Raw genomic sequence first — 19,928 nt, 5'->3', positions numbered from 1 at the left:
TTTTTTAGAGTAATGTGTATAATGATGAAATTAATTCTGGTACTAGTACTAGTAGTACAAGATCTGTTATAATGGATTTTCATGACAACCAACTAGTTCAAAATCAAGTAAGAATGAAAATTTAGTTGGTATTTGTTTTTTATTTTCATTAATAAAATGTTTATCAAACTATATTAACAGCATTTATTTATGTGCATATTTTTGAGATTGTTGGTCCTCTCTCCAGGTATTTACAAACAATAGGTATGGATTTGATTAAGTCCCAAGAATTGGTTGATGGTTCTTTAGTACAATTGAAAAAATTACAAACAAATATGCAAAATGTAAGTAAAAAAAAAGAACTGATCATTTTATTGAACTAGTGAGTAGTAAATTTGAAGAATGTGATGTAGATGTTTTACCTAATTGAAATAAAGTTTCCCGAAGTCAGAAGTCGGTGTAAGAAAAAAATGTATGATGAAAAATCCTCAGATACACCTATTCTAAATGCTGAAAAAAAGTTTGAGGTTCAGGTTTACAATGTTATATTAGACAATACAATTTCAAGTATGGAAAAAAAGTTTTCATCTAATAAAGCACTATAATATACAGATCTATCCTGTTTATCGCCAAATTATTTTGAAGACATAATAAATGATAAATTGCCTTCTAATGCATTAGTTGAGTTGTGTAAAGTGTTAAAGAATTTTGATGATTTGATAACAATTGAAAGATTAAGGAATGAACTTTTAAGTTTTGCAGAAAATTGGAAACATTTAAAAGTCTTTACCTGAAGAATATATAATTAATGAAGACATACATCTAGATACTGATGACGATAACAATGATGGTGATGTTGACAATATTTTAAACAATACAGAAAATATGATAAGTTCAAAAATGTGTAAATCATGTATGGGTTGCTCTGTTTGTTGCTACAATGTCCTACTCAAGTATAATTTATATAGTAATGCTTACTCAAATCTTGCTTTAGCCTACAAATATCTTCTTACACTACCATGTACTCAGGTAACACTAATAAATTATTTGTTTTAAATACATGCAGTGAATAGTGATATAGGTATAATAATTAAGTATGTCTTATTTTTCAGGTGGCATGTGAAAGATCATTTTCGATTCTAAAATACATTAAATCTCGCCTGAGAAACACTATAACAGAATCGAAATTGGAGGCCTTCATGCTGATGAGTGTAGAGAAACAAATTTTATTTGAGATTTATAATGATGATATTATTGATATTATTAAAAATCACAGTAAATTATTAAGTTCTAAACTATCCTACTAAAATATTTTATGAAATATTAAAATTTAAAATATAGATATAAAAAGTAAAGAATGTTTAATTTAATACTTTATCCTACTCCTAAGCGTTATTAGTACAATACCTATGTGTTATTTTACTTAATGTAAATATTAAATACTAATACAGGTAAAAGTAAGTAAATAATACATTATATTCTCAAGTATATATTTACTAAATAATTGATAATCTTAAGTTATTTTCTGAGACAATTGAAGATATGCAAAGGATGCTTCTGTTTTAAAATAAAACTGGTATATTTGAGTTTTTATATTTTGTGATCACCAAAACACGGCAAGGGCCGGTCAAAATATTTATTTCCCGGGCCGAAAAGTTGTCCCAGTCCGCCCCTGTTTGTACATATTATAAAAATAAATTATTTAATGGCAGTAAATGTTATAAAAATTAATGTAGGAAACAAAGCGAATAAAGACCAAAGAAAAGATAAAAAATAAATATTTTTATTAGTAACATAATATAACTAGCTGGTGTGAATGAAGTAAAGATAGGAGATTAAAGGTGTAAATTGAGAATAGGGCCAACTCCATACATTAAGGCGAGGTAAAAGATATACATTAAACATCTATTAGCTATATTCTGTCCAGTGTTTGGAAATTAAGTGTTCAATTTTAGGTGAACAAGCCATAAACATATTCAATTATTATACCAATGCAAACAGCTTTTTATTTTTAATAATAATAATCTTTAGTAATATTTAATATTATCAATGATACCTAATAATATTAGATTATAATCTTATAGTATGACAACAGAATATATATTACCATAGAACAGTGATATGACATTACTAAAGTGATGGGTTAGCACGGAGTTAGAAGATAAGGTCTACAGACTACAATAATAATATTTGATATCTAGCCGTCTAGGAATTTTATGGCCACACTGAAAGTGTAGTTCACACGTTTTTTTTCAACAAAAATGAACACATTTATTTTAATGGACAATGAACGCATTATTGTATAATGAACGTGAATTTTAATGCATCCACATTGATTTTATCCAGAAAAAGAACACACCACGGCCCAATAAAAATTAATTTTTCTATGAATCTCTAACTGACACCCTACCATTGTAGAACCATATGGCAAGGTGTCAAGTAAGGATACATAAAGTCGGTGTGTTCTCTTACTGGACAGAGTAAAACAAAAAAGTTTAAAATATATAAGATTAATGCATACCATTAGATTTCCATCTTCATCCTTCAGTTCTTCTGTCCGTATGTCCATAATTATGGAATCAATAGTTTTTAATCTTAATTGAGAAGTAACAGAGTCCTTTCTAAGTCTTGCTGCTACAACACCAAGGTAGTCTAAGGAGGCTACTCTAAGAGACATATCTAGATTTTTGTTAACAAAATTGGCAACCAATAACCTCCCTAGTACACTAAGCATTAGTTCAGATGCCGGCCACTCTGGTTTATTCACAGTGGTCAATAAATCTTGAATGAAATTTTCAAATATTGGACGGTAATCGATTTCTTCATTTTTACTACTACATTTTGATAAAAATACATGCAAAAAACTTGATGCAGTTGAACGAGCAGTTTTGAATTTACTGACAATTAATGTATCAGGATCAAGCTAAAAAAAAAAATGAAAATTGCATAAACTTTACACTATATTTTAATTCAAGTAAGTTATAATCAAATATTTAAATATTTTACATTTGATTGTTTATCTGCTAAATTAGATGGAAGTACAACCATGCATTGAATTAATTGTAAGACAAGAGCTGATAACATTTGAATATACTCTTCAGAACTAATTCGAAATGATTTTAAGCTTCGCTTTGAACTTGGTAATCGTGCCATAGATGCAAGTATATCATCTAATAGTAATTTCCGGTGCTTGTCATATTTTGTAAATATCTATTCAAATAATATGAATTTTTAGTTAAAAATCTTAATTTAACTTGATATTTCTTTAAACTAATTTATTAATATGTAATTACTGTTGTAACAAGCTTTAGTGCAGAAAGTTGTAGTTCACTGATTTCTTCAACAAAAAAGGGTGAAACTGCCATTGATGAAGTATGAAGAACAGCTGTATCAGTTAGTGTTTGAATTTGTAAAAGCTCAGCTAAAAGTGAAACTACTTCTGCCAACTTGGTATATAGGGACAGAACATTTTTATCACGAACTTCTTTTGGATGAGCACGTTTTTTACGTGCACTTCCTGCATACGAATCATTACTCTTATGTATCCTACAACAACAAAATAAATTATTGTTCTATGAATCAAATTAAAAATAATAAGTTATGTGATATGTACCTGTAGACAGGATCAAACGCTGGGTAAATTGTATTATGTAGTTGATACTTTGTGAACATGACTACTCTATCAATAACATCTTCCATATAAACTTTTTTCTGCATTCTTGGTGAAGTTAACACATAGAGAGTAGTGAGGGATGCATCTACAGCTCGCATAACTCTTTCCATAGCTAACTCCATCCACAGTTTTCTTTCACATTCATCATCTTCCTGAAAATCCAACCAACAAATTATTATGTTAAACCAAAATAATAAAAAACACTAGTATTTTAACAGGTTATTGGCTTACTGGATCAGCTATTGGTGATACTTTTGCACCATCTCTAATATTTTTTTCAAGTATGCTTAGTAAGCGAATTATTTTGTTTGATGGAATTGATTCCATAGCGCCTAACGTTTTAAGTTTAGCAGATTCATTACATAATTCTTGTAGTACATATTTTGGTATTAAAGCTTCTGGCGGTATATCATTTTCTCCTATTAATTAAACAATAAATTTAAATTCTGAGCAACATTATTAATAAGAATAATTACCAAAATCTAGAATTGTATCAATTTCTTCTGTACTCTCAAATACTTTTTCTATGCATTTGTTGAATTTTTGATATGTATTAGTTTCCATAAGTTCTTCAACAGACAACTTTTCAACAACTGGTACAAATTTTCTTTCAACTTTTCTTAATTTAGGTTTTATAATACATTCATCTAAATTATTAAAAAAAAAAAAGAGTACACTTACTATTTTAAATATAATATGTAAATACATAAATATTTGATTAAAATACCACACAAATACTAAGTATAACTGTTTTAAGTCTTTATATATTAATAAATAACTTAAACTATAATTACTTTCGTCAAAACTATTATTTTTGTCATTGACTTCAGATTGTTGTGCCGCTCTTTTTCTTCTTTTAATTCTTTCAGTCAGTGATACTCCAAAGTCATTTGGATCAGAACTTTCATTTTCTACTTGGGTTGGAAAACTTTTTTTATCTGTTATCAAATTAACATATCACATTTTTGATTTATGATAAGTAAAAAGTAAAATAATACTAAATGATAAATTGATATAATAAATATCCAACAATCAAAATCTAACTTGGAAAAAGAATAAAGATTAACAAAATTTACACCAATGGTTTATGAAGTTTCTTCGAATTCAAAAGACACATAACATTAATAAAGTATTTTGTTGTTCAAAATAAAAAGTTAGGCATTGTAACAGATTTTGACCCATATTTTTTTAACAAAAACTGCCTAACATTGTGCTTGCTACAAAAATTCAAATAGAGTTTAATCTTTAATGATTAGCAAATAGGGATGTATTAATACCTCAAAACATAAATAAAATAATATTAAAATTTATTTAATGAAATTAGTTATTGAAAAAAAATAAATATATTTTATAATAACAGATAAAAATAAAAATAAGAACACTTTAAAATAATATAGTTGTCAATGTAAATACAACCCAATGTAACTTAAATTTTGTAACCCAATGGCTTATGCTGCCGAGGGTATATTTCATGTTAATAAAAGAAAAAATCAAAATGCCTTGAACAATTTATAGATTCCATTGTGTATGTAAATAAAGTTTTAAATTATTTAAAAAAAGAGTGTAACCTTGATTTGAAATTGATGGTCTCTCAGCAAGAGCTAACCCAAAATCATTATCTTCTGTCAATTCTTCCATGTTTAACATATTTTTTTTGCTCACAACTAAAATAAATAATTTAAAAATATTTTAGTTAAAATGTGCCTTAAAGTATAGCATTACAAATAAATACCATGTTGACTAAGATCAATTCGAGTTAATGAAATTGTTGGTTGATTTAAGAAAACATCATAATTATTTGTTATTTGAGAAAATTGACGCTCCAAGTTTTGAACATTTATTTTATCATTTTCTGTAATCTCAGCATCCCCTAGTATTTTATCTGTACATAAAAAATTAAAAATTAACCCAATATCTAAGAAAAAGAAAAATATAAAAATTAATTTACCATCTTCATCATCTAACATCAATCTAGATAATTTTTCAGGAGGTGTTCTAACTATGACAGGTTGTTGTTGTTGTTGAGAAGGAAGCTCATTCAATATCTCAGAATTCTCTAATAGTTCATTATGTGACAAATCATGTTGATCAATCAATGCTGTCTCAAAACTATTTATTTCGTGAAGTTGATGTACAGTTTTGGTTTCAATATTTTTTTCTTTCTCTGAAAACAATTCAGATTTGAACAAATTAAAAAATTATATCATAAAATAAAAATAAGAGCCATTAGCCTGTGGAACTGTGGGAGAGGAAACTGTTGGTTTTGGTACTCGTGGATGTTTTGGCAGAATTTCGAATGGGCACCCGTAGGTTTCTGCCATGCCCAGGCGGGGGGCGGCGGCCTCTCTTTCCAGACAGCATGAACTGCCGAAAGCGATGCCGCCCATGACCAGGATTCGAACTGGCAACGGTGCACGTCAAAACCGACGCCTTAATCCACCCAGCCACTACACCCCCTAAAATAAATTATTATAACAAAAAACTCGATTTTTTTGTAACCTTATATATTTAATTAGGTTTATTTTTAATTCTTTGCATATTAAAAGACTATATATTCTGTGAATATTATAACTAATGAAATACAAAAGTATATTTGTATATAAAAAACAAAAAGTATAATATAATAATACAATAGTATCAAATATTAGGATAAAATATTTAATACAAAATTGGAAATCTTAAAATATTGTTATACAATAGTTCTAGTACATTCTGAAATCGTAGAATTAAACATAACATGTAATTAGTTTAAACAAAGTCTTCAGGGAGTTTTATGCGGAATGCTATGAATAAGAATTATTTCAATTACAAGGTTCAATTATTTTGGCGAAACATGGGCATTTTAACAAATATTTAAATAAAGAAATTATTATACATAAAATCAGTTCCCTCACCAAATAAAAATAATTTTGATCAACTAATTTAAATCCAAAGATCTAAGATCTGGATGTTTGCTTAAGTGGCAGGTAATTAACGAGAACTAAACATATTTATTACTGAACATTTATTTAAAAGATCAATTGTATTCAAAAAGATAAGATAATTCAAAAATAAAAATAAAATGTACAGTAGGGAAGCAATGTACCAATAGTAAATATTGTATATTTTATTTAAATTTATTTTTATTACCTTGCTGTTGTTGAAATATTGGTGGTGGTCCTCTAAAAACATTAGCATTTTGATGTAATATTGCTTTAAGAAGTTCAGGTATGTTTTGTTGATTGTTATAATGTTCTGTGTACATATATTTATCTTTCAATTGTCTATAAAAACATCATTAATATAAATATACTTATTATGTATTAATATACAATATATATATATATATATTATTTAATACATACATATGGTCCGACGAGGTATTTATTAAAGATTGAATTAGTTGTGGTACCAAAGCATCATCTCGAAGGCTAAGTAAAATATCTGCTTCTTCAGCTACACGGGGATGAAATAGTAAAGATTTATTACCTAATGTTTGAGGCATAGGTGAAGGCAATGGCATTTCAGGTAACACTGAAAATAAATTCAAAGTTTAAGTATCAAATAAAAATATTGTTTTTTCAATGAATGAGTTAAATGAATGAGTTCTTCTTTAGTTTAAAAATATTTTGTTACAAAATATTGTTGGTTGGAAATTTGTTATAAGAAAGATTCACTGAATTTTCTTATAAAATAATACTTGCCTATTACACACACGCACACATTATGTACATTTTTTTTTAATAAGAAATAATACATATTCAAAAATTCAGAAAAATTAAGATTATAAAATACAACTGCATGAGCATCTAAATAAAATTGATTATAAAAACAATTTTTTCATAGTAATTGTACTGAATTTTTAAAATATAATAAATTTTATTAATTTGTATTATGAATTTTGAAGAATCATATATAAAAAAATTATCAGTCAAACTATAATTTATGTTAAAATATTTTTGTATGATTAAATTAATTAATCTCTCAACATCAATAGATGTTATTTATATATTATTGTATAAGGCTGCTAATTTTATTTCAGATACCTTAATTAATATGGTATAGAATTTATTTAAGTATTGGTATGCATTAATAAATAATAATAATAATGTAAATTGTATGAATGTAAATTGTAAAAATTCATACAAAATTAAGAATCACACCAATAAGCTGTCATAAAATAGAGATATATATTCTACCTTATGATTCATGTTTACAACACATTATACTGGTATGATCTAGCTTAGACAGATAAATCCCAGTTAATTTTTATATATCTGTAAATAACTATTATCTATATTTCATTAATTTATTTGTAAGTCTTCAAAATTAAATACAATTAATAAATGCACACTAAGTATTGAATACATTTCATTCTTATATTTTCAGTTAAACAAACCACATACAGTTATACATATTTTGTGTATACAATGCATATTGTCAGTATAAATCGTAAAGGGCACACATCTAAAATGGTGAATTTTAGAGGATAGGCATAAAATGTTTAAAACATTTTGTTTATCTAATTCCTAAATTTGTTAAGGTTTTATTTCCATCATTTATCGCCATCATAATATGAAAATATTACTTTTTTTGAGTATCATTACCAATTATCAATTTCATGGATGTTAAAATTATAAAGCTGGGATTATGAATTTATCATTTGATGTGCTGTTTTCTTCATTTTATTCACAAATAATTTTTAAATCGAAAGAAAAATAGAGCTACGACTTAGCCCAATAATATTCAAGCATAATATATTAATTACCTAGAAACCAACACATCAATTATTATAGTATCAATATATTCAATTAACAATTCATATAAAACAATATAATTCCTAAATAGTACAAAGTAAGAAATAATTCATAATATCCTTATGCTTGTCTTAGGGCCATAAGTGGCCATACTGACCAATATAAGTTACTCAGAAGAAAATTTAACTAATTTAATACTTACAATCTGTTAAACTTGAAATGCCAGCCAGGGTTGTTATAGGTACACTAGGAATTTCCCCGTTCATTGCTATGGTCCTTTGATGACCATCGTTGTACCCTACTTTCAAGTCATATTGCCTGAAAAATTTAAAGTAATAATTTCAATTATTATATATTTATAACGAAATGTTTGATTTCTCGGTCTAAATTATAGGTAAGTAGGTAACCTATATGTATGTTGCATTTAATATCGGATTTGGAAAAGAGAGATTTTTTATTCAATAATCAAGATAACAGCTTTATTATATGGTGAATAATATGTTAATATTTAATAAATAATAAGGATAGAAAAGTAACTTTAAAAAAAAACACAGTAATTCACCAATAAAACAATAGTACAAAAATGCTAGTAGGTATAATTTCAACTAAAAATATATTTTACATTCAACTGTAGGTATTCCCAAATACTACCACACATTTTTCATTCATTCATTAATTTTTAAAATAAATATTTGTTTAATCACTCAATATAATAATGAATTAATAGTAAATAACACAAGAATAAAAATATTTCATAAGTTTAAAATCAAAAATACAATATTTTTTACCTAACCACAACATTATATTATTTATCATTAGTAAAAATAAAAATTGTTTTAAGTTTTCAGTAAAATATCTTTGTTTTCTGAAATAAATAAAAAAGATTCAATTATTTTTTTACCTACACTTTAAATGTTGTTTGATAAACAATAAGATTCATATGTTTTGAGTTCAACTATTTACATTAGGAAATGTCTTGAATAATACATCATGAAGTAATAAAATTGAATATAATTAACAAACATTAATAATGAATATTTATTTCTTACATTGTTTTATTCTTGCATTCAAAAACTATGAATAAATGTATGAAGTACCTACTTAAGTGTTCTAGTTTAGTGTCAATACTATTTGAAAACAAACATGAATAAATAAAAAAAATTTAAAATGTAATATCAGGTACCAATTAAAAAAAAATAATATTTTTAATAAAAAAAAATATACCTTGCTTCACTTTTGAACCGACGACCCTAGAAGAACTGTTCCCACCCAGCTTTCCAGGAGCCAATAAAAAATAAACCTACAGAAAAACAGATTTTTCTATATTTAATAAGACTTAAATTTAACAGTATGCCTAATTTTATTCAAATAAACATAACATAAGCATTAAATATGTAGAATTTATATCAAAATAAAATGTGAATTTTTAAATAAATACACAACGTTAAAATAATTATGTTCTATTCATCATAGTACATTCTAAAATAACATTCTACACCTATAAATTCCAAGTAGGGTACTTACAAATATTTATATTTACAGTTAATTTATTATTTTAAATTAATGCAATTGGCATACTTAATTTGGAATTTATGTAACATTATATTACCACTGAATTTCTTTAATTTATAATTTAATAAATTATCATTTAATAGATAATATGGGTATTTAATATTCTTAACTGAATTAGTTACACATATCTTTGAGCTTATCTTAAAGTAAGTTCTTTCTTTAAGTTTATAATATGAATATAATTATTGAAAATCCATAATAAAATCCATATATCATGATTCATGACATAATGACAACACATATTATGAAATATTTCTGTATTCTCAAAACTATGGCCAGAAGGCCTCATTTACACAACGACAAATATTTACTGGCCTGCTAACCGCAGCAATCCAATAATGAGCTATTCATATAAGTATATTACCTAATTTTTAAGTAGCATAATATACAAATAATAGTTCTAATTTCAGAATAGAACAAAACTACATTACAGAATTTTAAGTTCAAAGAAAGTACACTATATTAAATTAAATTTTATTTTTCTTAAACATGGAGTACCATAACAAACGTTAAAAACTTATGAGAATATCACACCTGCATGTGTTTTCTCTGTCTTACACGCTTTTAATTCACCAGATTCAATAGTGTGCTACATAATTAGTTCTGATATTGGAGTGAATTAACCTATTATATAATTTAAAGTTAAGATAACTAATTAGGGTTCTACATAAGCTTTTATTAATATTATTATTTTTAAGTAAGTTATGACCTTTGTAAAATTGTACATTTTAAAATAATCATAATTTACTTAAGGAGACATAACAATGATGTTTATTGTCTCTGTCTTAAAAGTGTGTACATACCAAATTTACCCTCAGCAGATCATGTGTAGGTTCATTAGTTTAAAAATTAGAGTGAATCAATCTCTTATGAAATTTGATGGTATGAACATTATCTGTGTTTGTATGTGGATTTTTTACAACAGTTCAATTTTAAAGTGGGTTATAAGCATCCTAATTTATGCTATTTTAAACAGTTATCTCTCGTTATCCACGGTTGAGTCTGTGATAACATTTCATCGTTATTATAAGAACTCTGTAAGTAATTTATCTTAGAAAATTGTAAATAATTGTTGTTATATCGTTAGGTATAGCGCGTATAATTATACAACTATGTTTATATGAACTGAATGCACAGATAAGCATTACATTATGACTTATTTTATTTTCTTATATTGTTAATTTGTTTAGTGGTTTTTTCATGATTCATAATGTATGTATAATTGATGATTAATAAATTACTTAATAAATCATGTATGATAAAAATAATAATTAATTAAATATTTAATTGTAAAAAATATTAACTTTGTTGTGATTTTTTAAACTAATACAATGTATCTTTTTACATTGCTTATGGTCTCATTATCTGCGGTTTTGATATCCGTATAACTTTGCTGGAATGTAACTTCGGCGGATAATGAGGGATTACTCTGTATATGCAGAACTTGCTAAAAAATTATAGTATTTTAAAAATCCCACATGCAAAGACAAATAATGTTCTTGCTATTATGTATCATTTTCATAAGAAGTCAATTCATTCTAAATTTTAAACTAACGAAGTAACACATAATCTGCTGAAGGTAAATTTGGTAAATTACGCACTAGGAAGTTGGAGACAACAAATGCCAGGGTACGTCCTCTTAAAAAGAATAGTATAAATAAAAGCCTACTATAATAATTGCGCCGAAAGAGTGCAAGTCAGCCACGCATCCAAATGAAGTCGCTCCGCGGTTTCAAGGTATAATTCTCCCACCAAGTGGAATGGTTGTACGCCATCAATGTGCAAGCTACAACGAGTTTTGGTCGCCGCCGACTTGCGCTTTCTCGGCACAACTAGAATAGGGGCTATAGACAATAATCTTACCTTTAGATTTTAATACAGGCCAATTCACTGTAATATAAAAACTATCTGCACACTATTGAAATTGGTATACTCGTAAAAATGTACTATATGTTACATGTGTAAAACAGATACAATACATGCAAGTGCCACGTCCTCTTAACACTTACTTTATTACCTATACGTCCACCTTGCATTTCTACAAGGTGATTCTTTTAAGTGGGTACACTAATTATCTCGAAAAGTATTTACTTTTTTCAAAATATTTTTTTACATGGTTTCAAGTTGTTAAAAAACCAATGTTTTTATTTAAAAAAATTATTTTTAAATATTTTTATCCTTATAATTTTTTTTAAGTTTTTACTTCTTTGAATGACAACATAGAGTTTTAATTTCATATTCCAAAGCAGAATATTTTTCTAAGTATTTTGATTCATAAAAATCGAATTTAGGGCTAGTAGTTTTTGAGTTATAAGTAGGTATTTAAAGTTTAGATTGGCAGAGTGGAGTGGTACGGGGTTGCCCCGCAAAATGCTTGTCCACTACTCCGCTTGTCTAAACTTTGAATACATATAACTCATAAACTAACCGTCCTAAATTCGATTTTTATGAATCAAAATAGTTAGAAAAATATTCTGCTTTGGAATATAAAATTAAAACTCTGTTGTCATTCAAAAAAGTAAAAACTTAAATAATGATAAGAATAAAAAATATTTAAAAATATAATTTTTTAATAAAAACTTTGGTTTTTTAACAACTTGAAACCATGTAAAAAAATATATTGAAAAAAGTAAATACTTTTTGAGATAATTAGTGTAACCACTTAAAAGCATCACCCTGTATATTTTATAAAAATAAAATTATGAATGTGATTATGTCATAATATGATTTGGTTTGGTTTGCAAGGACCTATTTATTTTAATATGGTACTAAAGTAGGTTAAATAGGTAGTGTAAATATTGCCCATATTCAGAATTCATATTTATTTGGAAAAACAATAACCATGTTATTAGGTAATCCACTGTATTACACAGGAACATTACTATCAAGGCTCATAAGTTAATTCTCTAAAAATGTCTAAACAGGCATGCACTTACACACTAAAAAATGGCAAATTATGCCTCAAAAAGTTCAGAAATATGCATTAATATAATCAAATGCACTAAAAATATACAGATAAAAAGTCATAAGAAATGTTTGAAATTGCAAAAAATATCTACCTACCTATTCATATTTTTAATCATTTCAGATACCATTAATTCCCATACATTATATACCTACTTACTCAAACCAAATTTATAGATATTGGATGATGAAATTGGGAAAAATGGACTGATCAATCTCAACTCTCAAATAGACATAATAATTAATACAATTAAATATTTACAAGTATCATTACATTACTAACCTAATCAGTATGATAAACAAAATATTAATATATCTTGACTAAAATAACTGATCACAAACTCCCCTTGGCCTACAAAATCATATACACATATTTGCTTTTTCCCATTTGTAAGTAAATTAAAAATTGAAATTAATTTTAGTATACAGTAAAAATAATTAGGACGTCAGAACTAATCTCACCATACGTACTGAGTATAATAAAATCTCAAAGTTGTCTCTATGGAATATTTTGTAGCCAATACAGTGTTAGAACATCAAAGGAGGGTGTGGGGCGCAAATTTTTTGTTGTTTGAATTATAAAAGTGTAAAAACATTAATTGCAATAGGTAAATATAAATATACCAAATAAAAATAAATACTAACCTAATTATACACAAGAATGATATATCAAAAAACGTTCATAATTGTATTTCAGTTAAAGTGTTTTAAATGAATAATTTCAATATTAAAAATCATGCTACCTATACAAACACCATTTTGAACTATTTATTATTTTTATAATAATTACTTGTCATTCAATATGGTCTCTATAATGTAGGTTGGTTTAAGTTGTTACACTATCAAAAAGGCAAAGAATTTAAGTATTGTTGCAATTATACACATACTTAAAAAAAATGGTGCAACTATACTATATGTTCCATGTCTCCAATTATATAGAATTATCCAATAATTAAATCAAGTTCCCACCCAAAAGTTTGAAAATTCATCATTTATTGAAGATTTCTGTGTAACATTATAGCTACCTACCAACTGATTAATTTATTTTTTATAATTTTTTATAAACTGTCTATCCTGTAAGTCATACACTAATATTATAGTACCATATTAAATGTTAGATGGAGAATATTGTATAAGCTATTTCATTTAATTTTATTCACTTATACCTAAACTAACTTACCTAAACAAGTTCCCATTAAAATAGAAAAATATTAGATTAATATAATAAACAATGTCTCATAATTCTATTATTTTAATCAGATATCCTAAATTTACCTAAATTTACCTATATTATTTTATATTCCTAAATGAGTAGTGATATAATTTTATGATAAAGATCAATAAGAAAATATTTTGATGGTTATTTCAATGACTCCACATTTCAAATGTTAAGTACTCATATCAGAGTAAAACTTAACAAAAAAATTTATTTAGGTAGGTACTTATTAAAACATCATTATAAACATTCAGATTTGAAAAACATTATTTTTATCCCCCTTACCTATATGCATATTTACTAGATTAATTGTTAACGATTGTTACTTCCTAATGCAATAGGTAAATTAAATGTGAAATTTGATGTTATTAAATGTACATATTACTTAATAAATTGAGTATACTGAAGAAGTAAAGTTAATAAGTTAAAATACCATAATAAATGCTGTTATCTTATAAGATAAAACATTTAGGTAGAATCCATAGATAAAAACAGAAAATGTCAATAATTAATATGGAATCAGCAATGTACATGGATACTCCCGTAACTACATTTCAAGTGTCAGAATAGTGGCATTGTTAAGGTCCGTAAGCATATGGTCCTATTCTTAAGACACAGAATGTATCTAACATACCGAATTTTATTCGATGTTGACCTGCTGTCCATTGAACGCCAATGCGAATCGATGCATGACAATATTAAAATGGTCAAACTGAATTGTTGCCAACGCTTGATGCGTATGGAGATTGGAACAACCGCACTTTAGTTGACATACATTTATCACGAAAACAAAACCGTAATGACGTACTACCTCATAACAATTATTATTAAAACGAACTGGCACGCAAAAGCTATCGCGGAAAATCTCATCAGTGTCACTCACGAGCGCGAGCGCGAACTCGACGTCATTGTTGTCGTTATTTGAGGTCGACGAACGATAAAAAAATGATCATAAAATGAAAAGGGACCGTAGAATAAATAATAAACAATTAACGACACGGTCAACATTTTTTACTTACAGGTTTGTGTTGTTGTGCGTCGGTCTGTACATTAAACGAAAATGATTCGCAGACTGTTATCGGCGGTGGCGGACGATCTTTGTCACTACCTAGTGCGAAGATGGCATCCGACGGCGGAAGGTGCGTCGCGGGCCCGCGGTTGCTGCAGCGGTCGTCTCCTACGTCGTTGCTGTTGGCGCAGCGATCGTACTACCACGGACAGTTCGTATTGCGGGCGACTGACTGTCGTGAACGTTACCTTCATCACACGCGAAAACCCGCGGTATCGCCGTCCCCTCACGGCCTCCGACGTTCGGTTTGTGTTTTCCGCGAGTCCCTTGAGAATACCGCGGTCGTGGTCGTCGTCGTCACCGCCGCCACTGTCGTTATCGCCGTTGTCGTCACTGCTGCGGTGATGGCAAGCTTCGTAGTCGTTGGGTCCGGCGGCGGTTGCTGCTGTTTCTTGGATGACGGACGGACGCGGAACCAGTACTGGAAAACTGCAGTTGCGACCAATCGCAGACGCCGTTCATATTATTATTACTATTATTGTTATTACTATTATTATTATTATTATCACCAAAACAACAATAACGGAGAACAGAGAACAAACAAACGGAACGCAATAAAAATTTAAATTAAAAAAAAAAACTCACAACGACGAAAATATTACGGCACAAGACACATATATTTATTGTTCATTATTATGAATAATCATATAATACACGCGATAATATACACAAAAATATTATTTTATTATACTGTTATACATGTACGCATTCGATTTATAGTGTACGTGTATATATGTATAACAATATTATATGTGGGTTATAACTTGTAAGTATATATGTATGCTGATTTACATATATTTATATAAATATATATGTGCGGGTATGTGTACACGATATATATAATGTATATATATATGAATATATATATATGAAGTATAAACAAAGTATATACACGGTACCGTTCACGCACACGCACAAGCAAATACACGTCACACACTCACACAAACTCAAACGCTCACTCACACACACTCGCGCGGGACAGGCGTTAACGTACGAGAACGCGCACACGCACGCACGTACACAGCCACACGGAATCAATCGTTTGATTAGTAGTAGTGGTAGTCGCCACTCACCAGTCACCAGCCAGCAACGAAACGGGGTGAAAGAGAGAAACGTAATATGGGAAAAAAACAACACCCACCGTTCGCCGATCGACCGTTGCGGCCGTTTGCCCGTGCGTTGGGATATGGCCACGCAGAACGTTCCGTCGACCGTTGCGTACCACTCGCCACCCCCACCACCTTCCAGCCGATGCACAACACCGATGGAGTCGTTACGCACTTACGCATCTGTCGGAAAGTGCGCCCCGCCCGCCTATCGGTCATCGGTACCACTGTCATCCGCTAGGTGTCGCGGCATCCGCATCCGCTCACCAGCCAGAGACGCGCATGTACGAAATTTACGGCTCCGTACCAAATAATATTATTGTTATTTGTTATTATTACATTTTTGTTTTTCATAATCGTTAATCGTTATCATCATCAATATAAGTAGATATAAGTCCATAAAAAAAAAGATAAAATACATCGGGTCATTTCTATCCAAAAATACATAATATACCTATTCGGTACCAACTGATAATTGATATCAATAATAAATAAATTATTAAAAAACCACATTGTAAATAAAAACATTCAGCTCTCCAAATTTAAAATATAATTGGGTAACCATTTTATTTTAAATATTCAGTCATGAACAATATTATTTGATTGTTGAACTAAAAATTTGTTAAGAATTACTTATGAATAGGGCCCGGATTTCAAAACAAAGTGCATATTTTTTTGGTTGGTCATAGACAATGCTTTCCAAGTACGTAATTCGTTTCATGTAACGAGTGTTTCAAAGTTAAAAATTTTATTTTGCACTTTTTGTACATTTTGGCATTTTTTTATTTTTAGGATTATTGGGTTATTTTTATTTTTTATGGTTTTTAATGCATATTTCAATATTTGTTCAATATTCTATACAAATTTAGCGTATTTATTAATATATATTTTAGTATCTTTGTTTAGAATGGATAATATTTCCCCAAAACATATAAGTGTCAACATCATAGCAACATCAAGTAAATTTTTCCAATTTTTTTTTATTATTATTAATAAAATAATAAATATATTTTAATAATAAATTCCAAATTAAAATACTAAATGTATGGCAAAAATATAAATGGCATTTTGAAGGTCATTTTTAAGGTAAAATTCATTTTTTAAGGACGTTTTTAGTTATTTTTAAAGAGCATTTAAATCCGAGCCCTACTTATGAACTATGAGGGGGTGTGGTTTTGAATCACAATAAATAATTTAAAATCCCCTATGCACGTAGGTATAATAATATATTTATAAATACTATTATTGTTTATTTATTACAGAAAAATAGTATTACAAAATACTAAGTTGTAGGTAATTTCGAATATTATAAACAAGGTATTAAATGGAATGATACAAAGAAGATAAATGCCATTTCCCCCAATTATTAAAAATCAAATGTTCGTGTAATACTTATAGTACCTATATAATCTATATTCTATGTATTATGTATAATGTATACTGTATATAGGTACCAATTACCAATATACATATTAATATACCTAAATTTATGTATACGGGTAATTTCAAAATTATGGGTTATTTCAAGCTTTGCTTATATCCAATAATAAAAACTTAATTTCCCTATTTTTTTTTGTCAATTACTTATCTGTATAGACCTTACTGCACCTTCATGGAGTGTGCACACATAATCATTAATATTTTTGTATATATTTAACTTTAGAAATTTTCAAAATATAGGGAGAGAGGTTTGGATGTAGGGAGAGAGAAATTATGAAAAAATATGCACACACATATATATATTTATGCAATTGGCCATACAAATTAATATCAACAACAACTGTAACTTAAGACTAGAAAGTATAACAATAGTACTTTTGAGCTTTAATATACGTTTATTAACAAAATAAAAGTCACCTCAACATATTATTTTTAAATTGACTGAAAATTTTAAAAAAATATAGAAATACTAACAATCACAATTTTTTAATAGTTATTTAATATATTTTGTTTTGAGATCTACCATTAATACCTTTAAGATCACAAACAATTTAATCACATTTTTAAATTTAAAATAACACTTACATTATTGAAAAATATAACAGACTTTGAACACATTTAAACTTAACCAAACCATGGTTTAAAAAATTAAAACAAAATAACGTCTATATCATTAAAAACATTAAATATACAATCTGAACTAACTTTTAGTCTTAAACAATATTTAACAGAATTTGAATACATTTAACCTTAACCAAACCTTGGTTTAAAATATTAAAACAAAAATACTTATGTCTATAAAAACTTTAAATACAATCTGAACTTTTTGGTGGAGGAAATCTAGTTTTATTTATGACTAGTATATAATTACCCAACTTAAGCACTACAATTCTAAACTATCACTAAAGTTCTTTGACATTGACTTTAATAGGAAACAAAAACACCGTTTTTCTCTTTTTTAATACCACACTTGGATTTGGAAGCACCTGCATAACTTGATCTGTACCAATTACACTATTATCATTATCTTTTACAATAAATTCTGTAAAGGAGTTACCAAGTTTTCTTAGTCCATCTACAGTAATAGAATTATCTTCATTTTGTTTTTCAACACAACAAACATACTGAAAACCTAGAGCATCTGCAGACTTCTTAGAATATTTTTCAAACTTCACCAGAAGGTAGGTTCCTGGGGCATAGAAAGTATTTTTTGATTGTAGCTCTGATATTGACGATGTCGGTTGTATATGTAAATCACATTCAACTTCAACTGGGACATTTTCTAGGCAATCTGCTTCCTCGTTAGTTGGTAAAATAATATGATGTCCTAAAGAAAACTTGTCACAATCATAACAATCAAAACAACTTAGTTTTCTCATAACTAATTTATTGGGAAACTCTTTCATAAATACAACTTGATGTACTTTGAAAGTACCTTTGAAAGAAGGAATTTCTGGTGGTATATTATTTTTCATTGATTGAATGTCATGCTCGTAAACCAAAATTAGTTCCACTTTTCTGACATTCTCTTTTAAGACCTTTACAAAGCTTTCAAAACAATCTATGTCTTCCCCTTGAGCAACAACTCGATCTGCTGTTCTTTTAAGACAACCTCCAACACCATCTGGAGCACCTTTTCCATGACCAGCTTCCATATAATTCCATGTACATAATGAAATTTCAATTGAATGCTGAAGGGCATGGGCGATTAGAAAAAATATGGTTTTGTTACGGTATTGTGTTGTAGGGCTATCTGTCAGAAAATGAACAACGGTGATTTGTGGAACAGTACGTTGTATGAATTGGAAAATAGGTTGTAGATGTGCCCAAACAGCAGCAGGTCCATGGTCTAAACATTCCGATAGAGTACAGTAAAAATACAGTATTCTCTCTCCCTAATTTGTATTCTCTCTCCCTACAAATTTAATTTTTTTAATTATTTTAGGGAGAGAGACTGTAGGGAGAGAGGTTTTGACAGTTAGCAATCATTATTGATAAGATTACGAATTATTTCTAGATAGTCATTACGGTACATACATTCTGATCAATAATGCACATAAAATGAAATTATTTATAATCCAAAATACACTTACTACAAGTATTTGATAGGCCTTAGGGAATGAGGTTGAATAAAATCACGCACGGACAAACCGTGCTGTTTACGTACGCAAAC

The 19,928-nt window shown here is 28.0% G+C and overlaps 2 protein-coding genes and 1 pseudogene across 7 annotated transcripts in view; 1 reads left to right on the top strand and 2 right to left on the bottom strand.

Annotated features, from left to right (window-relative positions):
• The window catches only part of Nipped-B (Nipped-B cohesin loading factor), a 30,876-nt gene extending 15,576 nt beyond the window's left edge, over positions 1 to 15,300 (bottom strand). For 3 of the 6 annotated variants that reach the window (XM_089218948.1, XM_089218932.1, XM_089218941.1), the window contains exons 1-14: positions 15,160 to 15,300; positions 8,591 to 8,706; positions 6,997 to 7,165; positions 6,782 to 6,915; positions 5,601 to 5,816; positions 5,385 to 5,534; positions 5,221 to 5,316; positions 4,447 to 4,590; positions 4,129 to 4,299; positions 3,884 to 4,071; positions 3,593 to 3,804; positions 3,273 to 3,525; positions 2,986 to 3,189; positions 2,501 to 2,902 (exon numbers count right to left, since the gene is read on the bottom strand). In XM_089218948.1, coding sequence (XP_089075074.1) covers positions 2,501 to 2,902; positions 2,986 to 3,189; positions 3,273 to 3,525; positions 3,593 to 3,804; positions 3,884 to 4,071; positions 4,129 to 4,299; positions 4,447 to 4,590; positions 5,221 to 5,316; positions 5,385 to 5,534; positions 5,601 to 5,816; positions 6,782 to 6,915; positions 6,997 to 7,165; positions 8,591 to 8,706; positions 15,160 to 15,191 — 2,487 coding nt within the window. In that variant the 5' untranslated portion in view covers positions 15,192 to 15,300. Of the gene's footprint in view, positions 1 to 2,500; positions 2,903 to 2,985; positions 3,190 to 3,272; positions 3,526 to 3,592; positions 3,805 to 3,883; positions 4,072 to 4,128; positions 4,300 to 4,446; positions 4,591 to 5,220; positions 5,317 to 5,384; positions 5,535 to 5,600; positions 5,817 to 6,781; positions 6,916 to 6,996; positions 7,166 to 8,590; positions 8,707 to 9,612; positions 9,689 to 14,774; positions 15,097 to 15,159 lie in introns of those variants that run through there. The other 3 variants (XM_089218951.1, XM_089218961.1, XM_089218935.1) reach the window with 3 other exon arrangements.
• On the top strand, positions 450 to 1,286 carry LOC149061283 (uncharacterized; annotated as a pseudogene).
• A 3,033-nt stretch (positions 15,301 to 18,333) lies between the features above and the next one.
• Positions 18,334 to 19,928, bottom strand: LOC149061282 (uncharacterized). The gene is made up of 2 exons (XM_089219055.1): positions 19,849 to 19,928; positions 18,334 to 19,604 (listed from the first exon to the last, which is right to left on the bottom strand). The coding sequence occupies exon 2, from the start codon at positions 19,408 to 19,410 to the stop codon at positions 18,658 to 18,660; it is 753 nt and encodes a 250-aa protein (XP_089075181.1). The 5' UTR covers positions 19,411 to 19,604; positions 19,849 to 19,928; the 3' UTR covers positions 18,334 to 18,657.

The sequence above is a fragment of the Diuraphis noxia genome, unplaced genomic scaffold (assembly GCF_037042655.1).
Source record: "Diuraphis noxia isolate RWA-SAM2 unplaced genomic scaffold, SU_Dnox_SAM2 contig0001, whole genome shotgun sequence".
NCBI classification, from domain to species: Eukaryota; Metazoa; Arthropoda; class Insecta; order Hemiptera; family Aphididae; genus Diuraphis; species Diuraphis noxia.
Note: the sequence above shows the minus strand (reverse complement) of the source record. Positions and strands in the feature narration are given on the sequence as shown.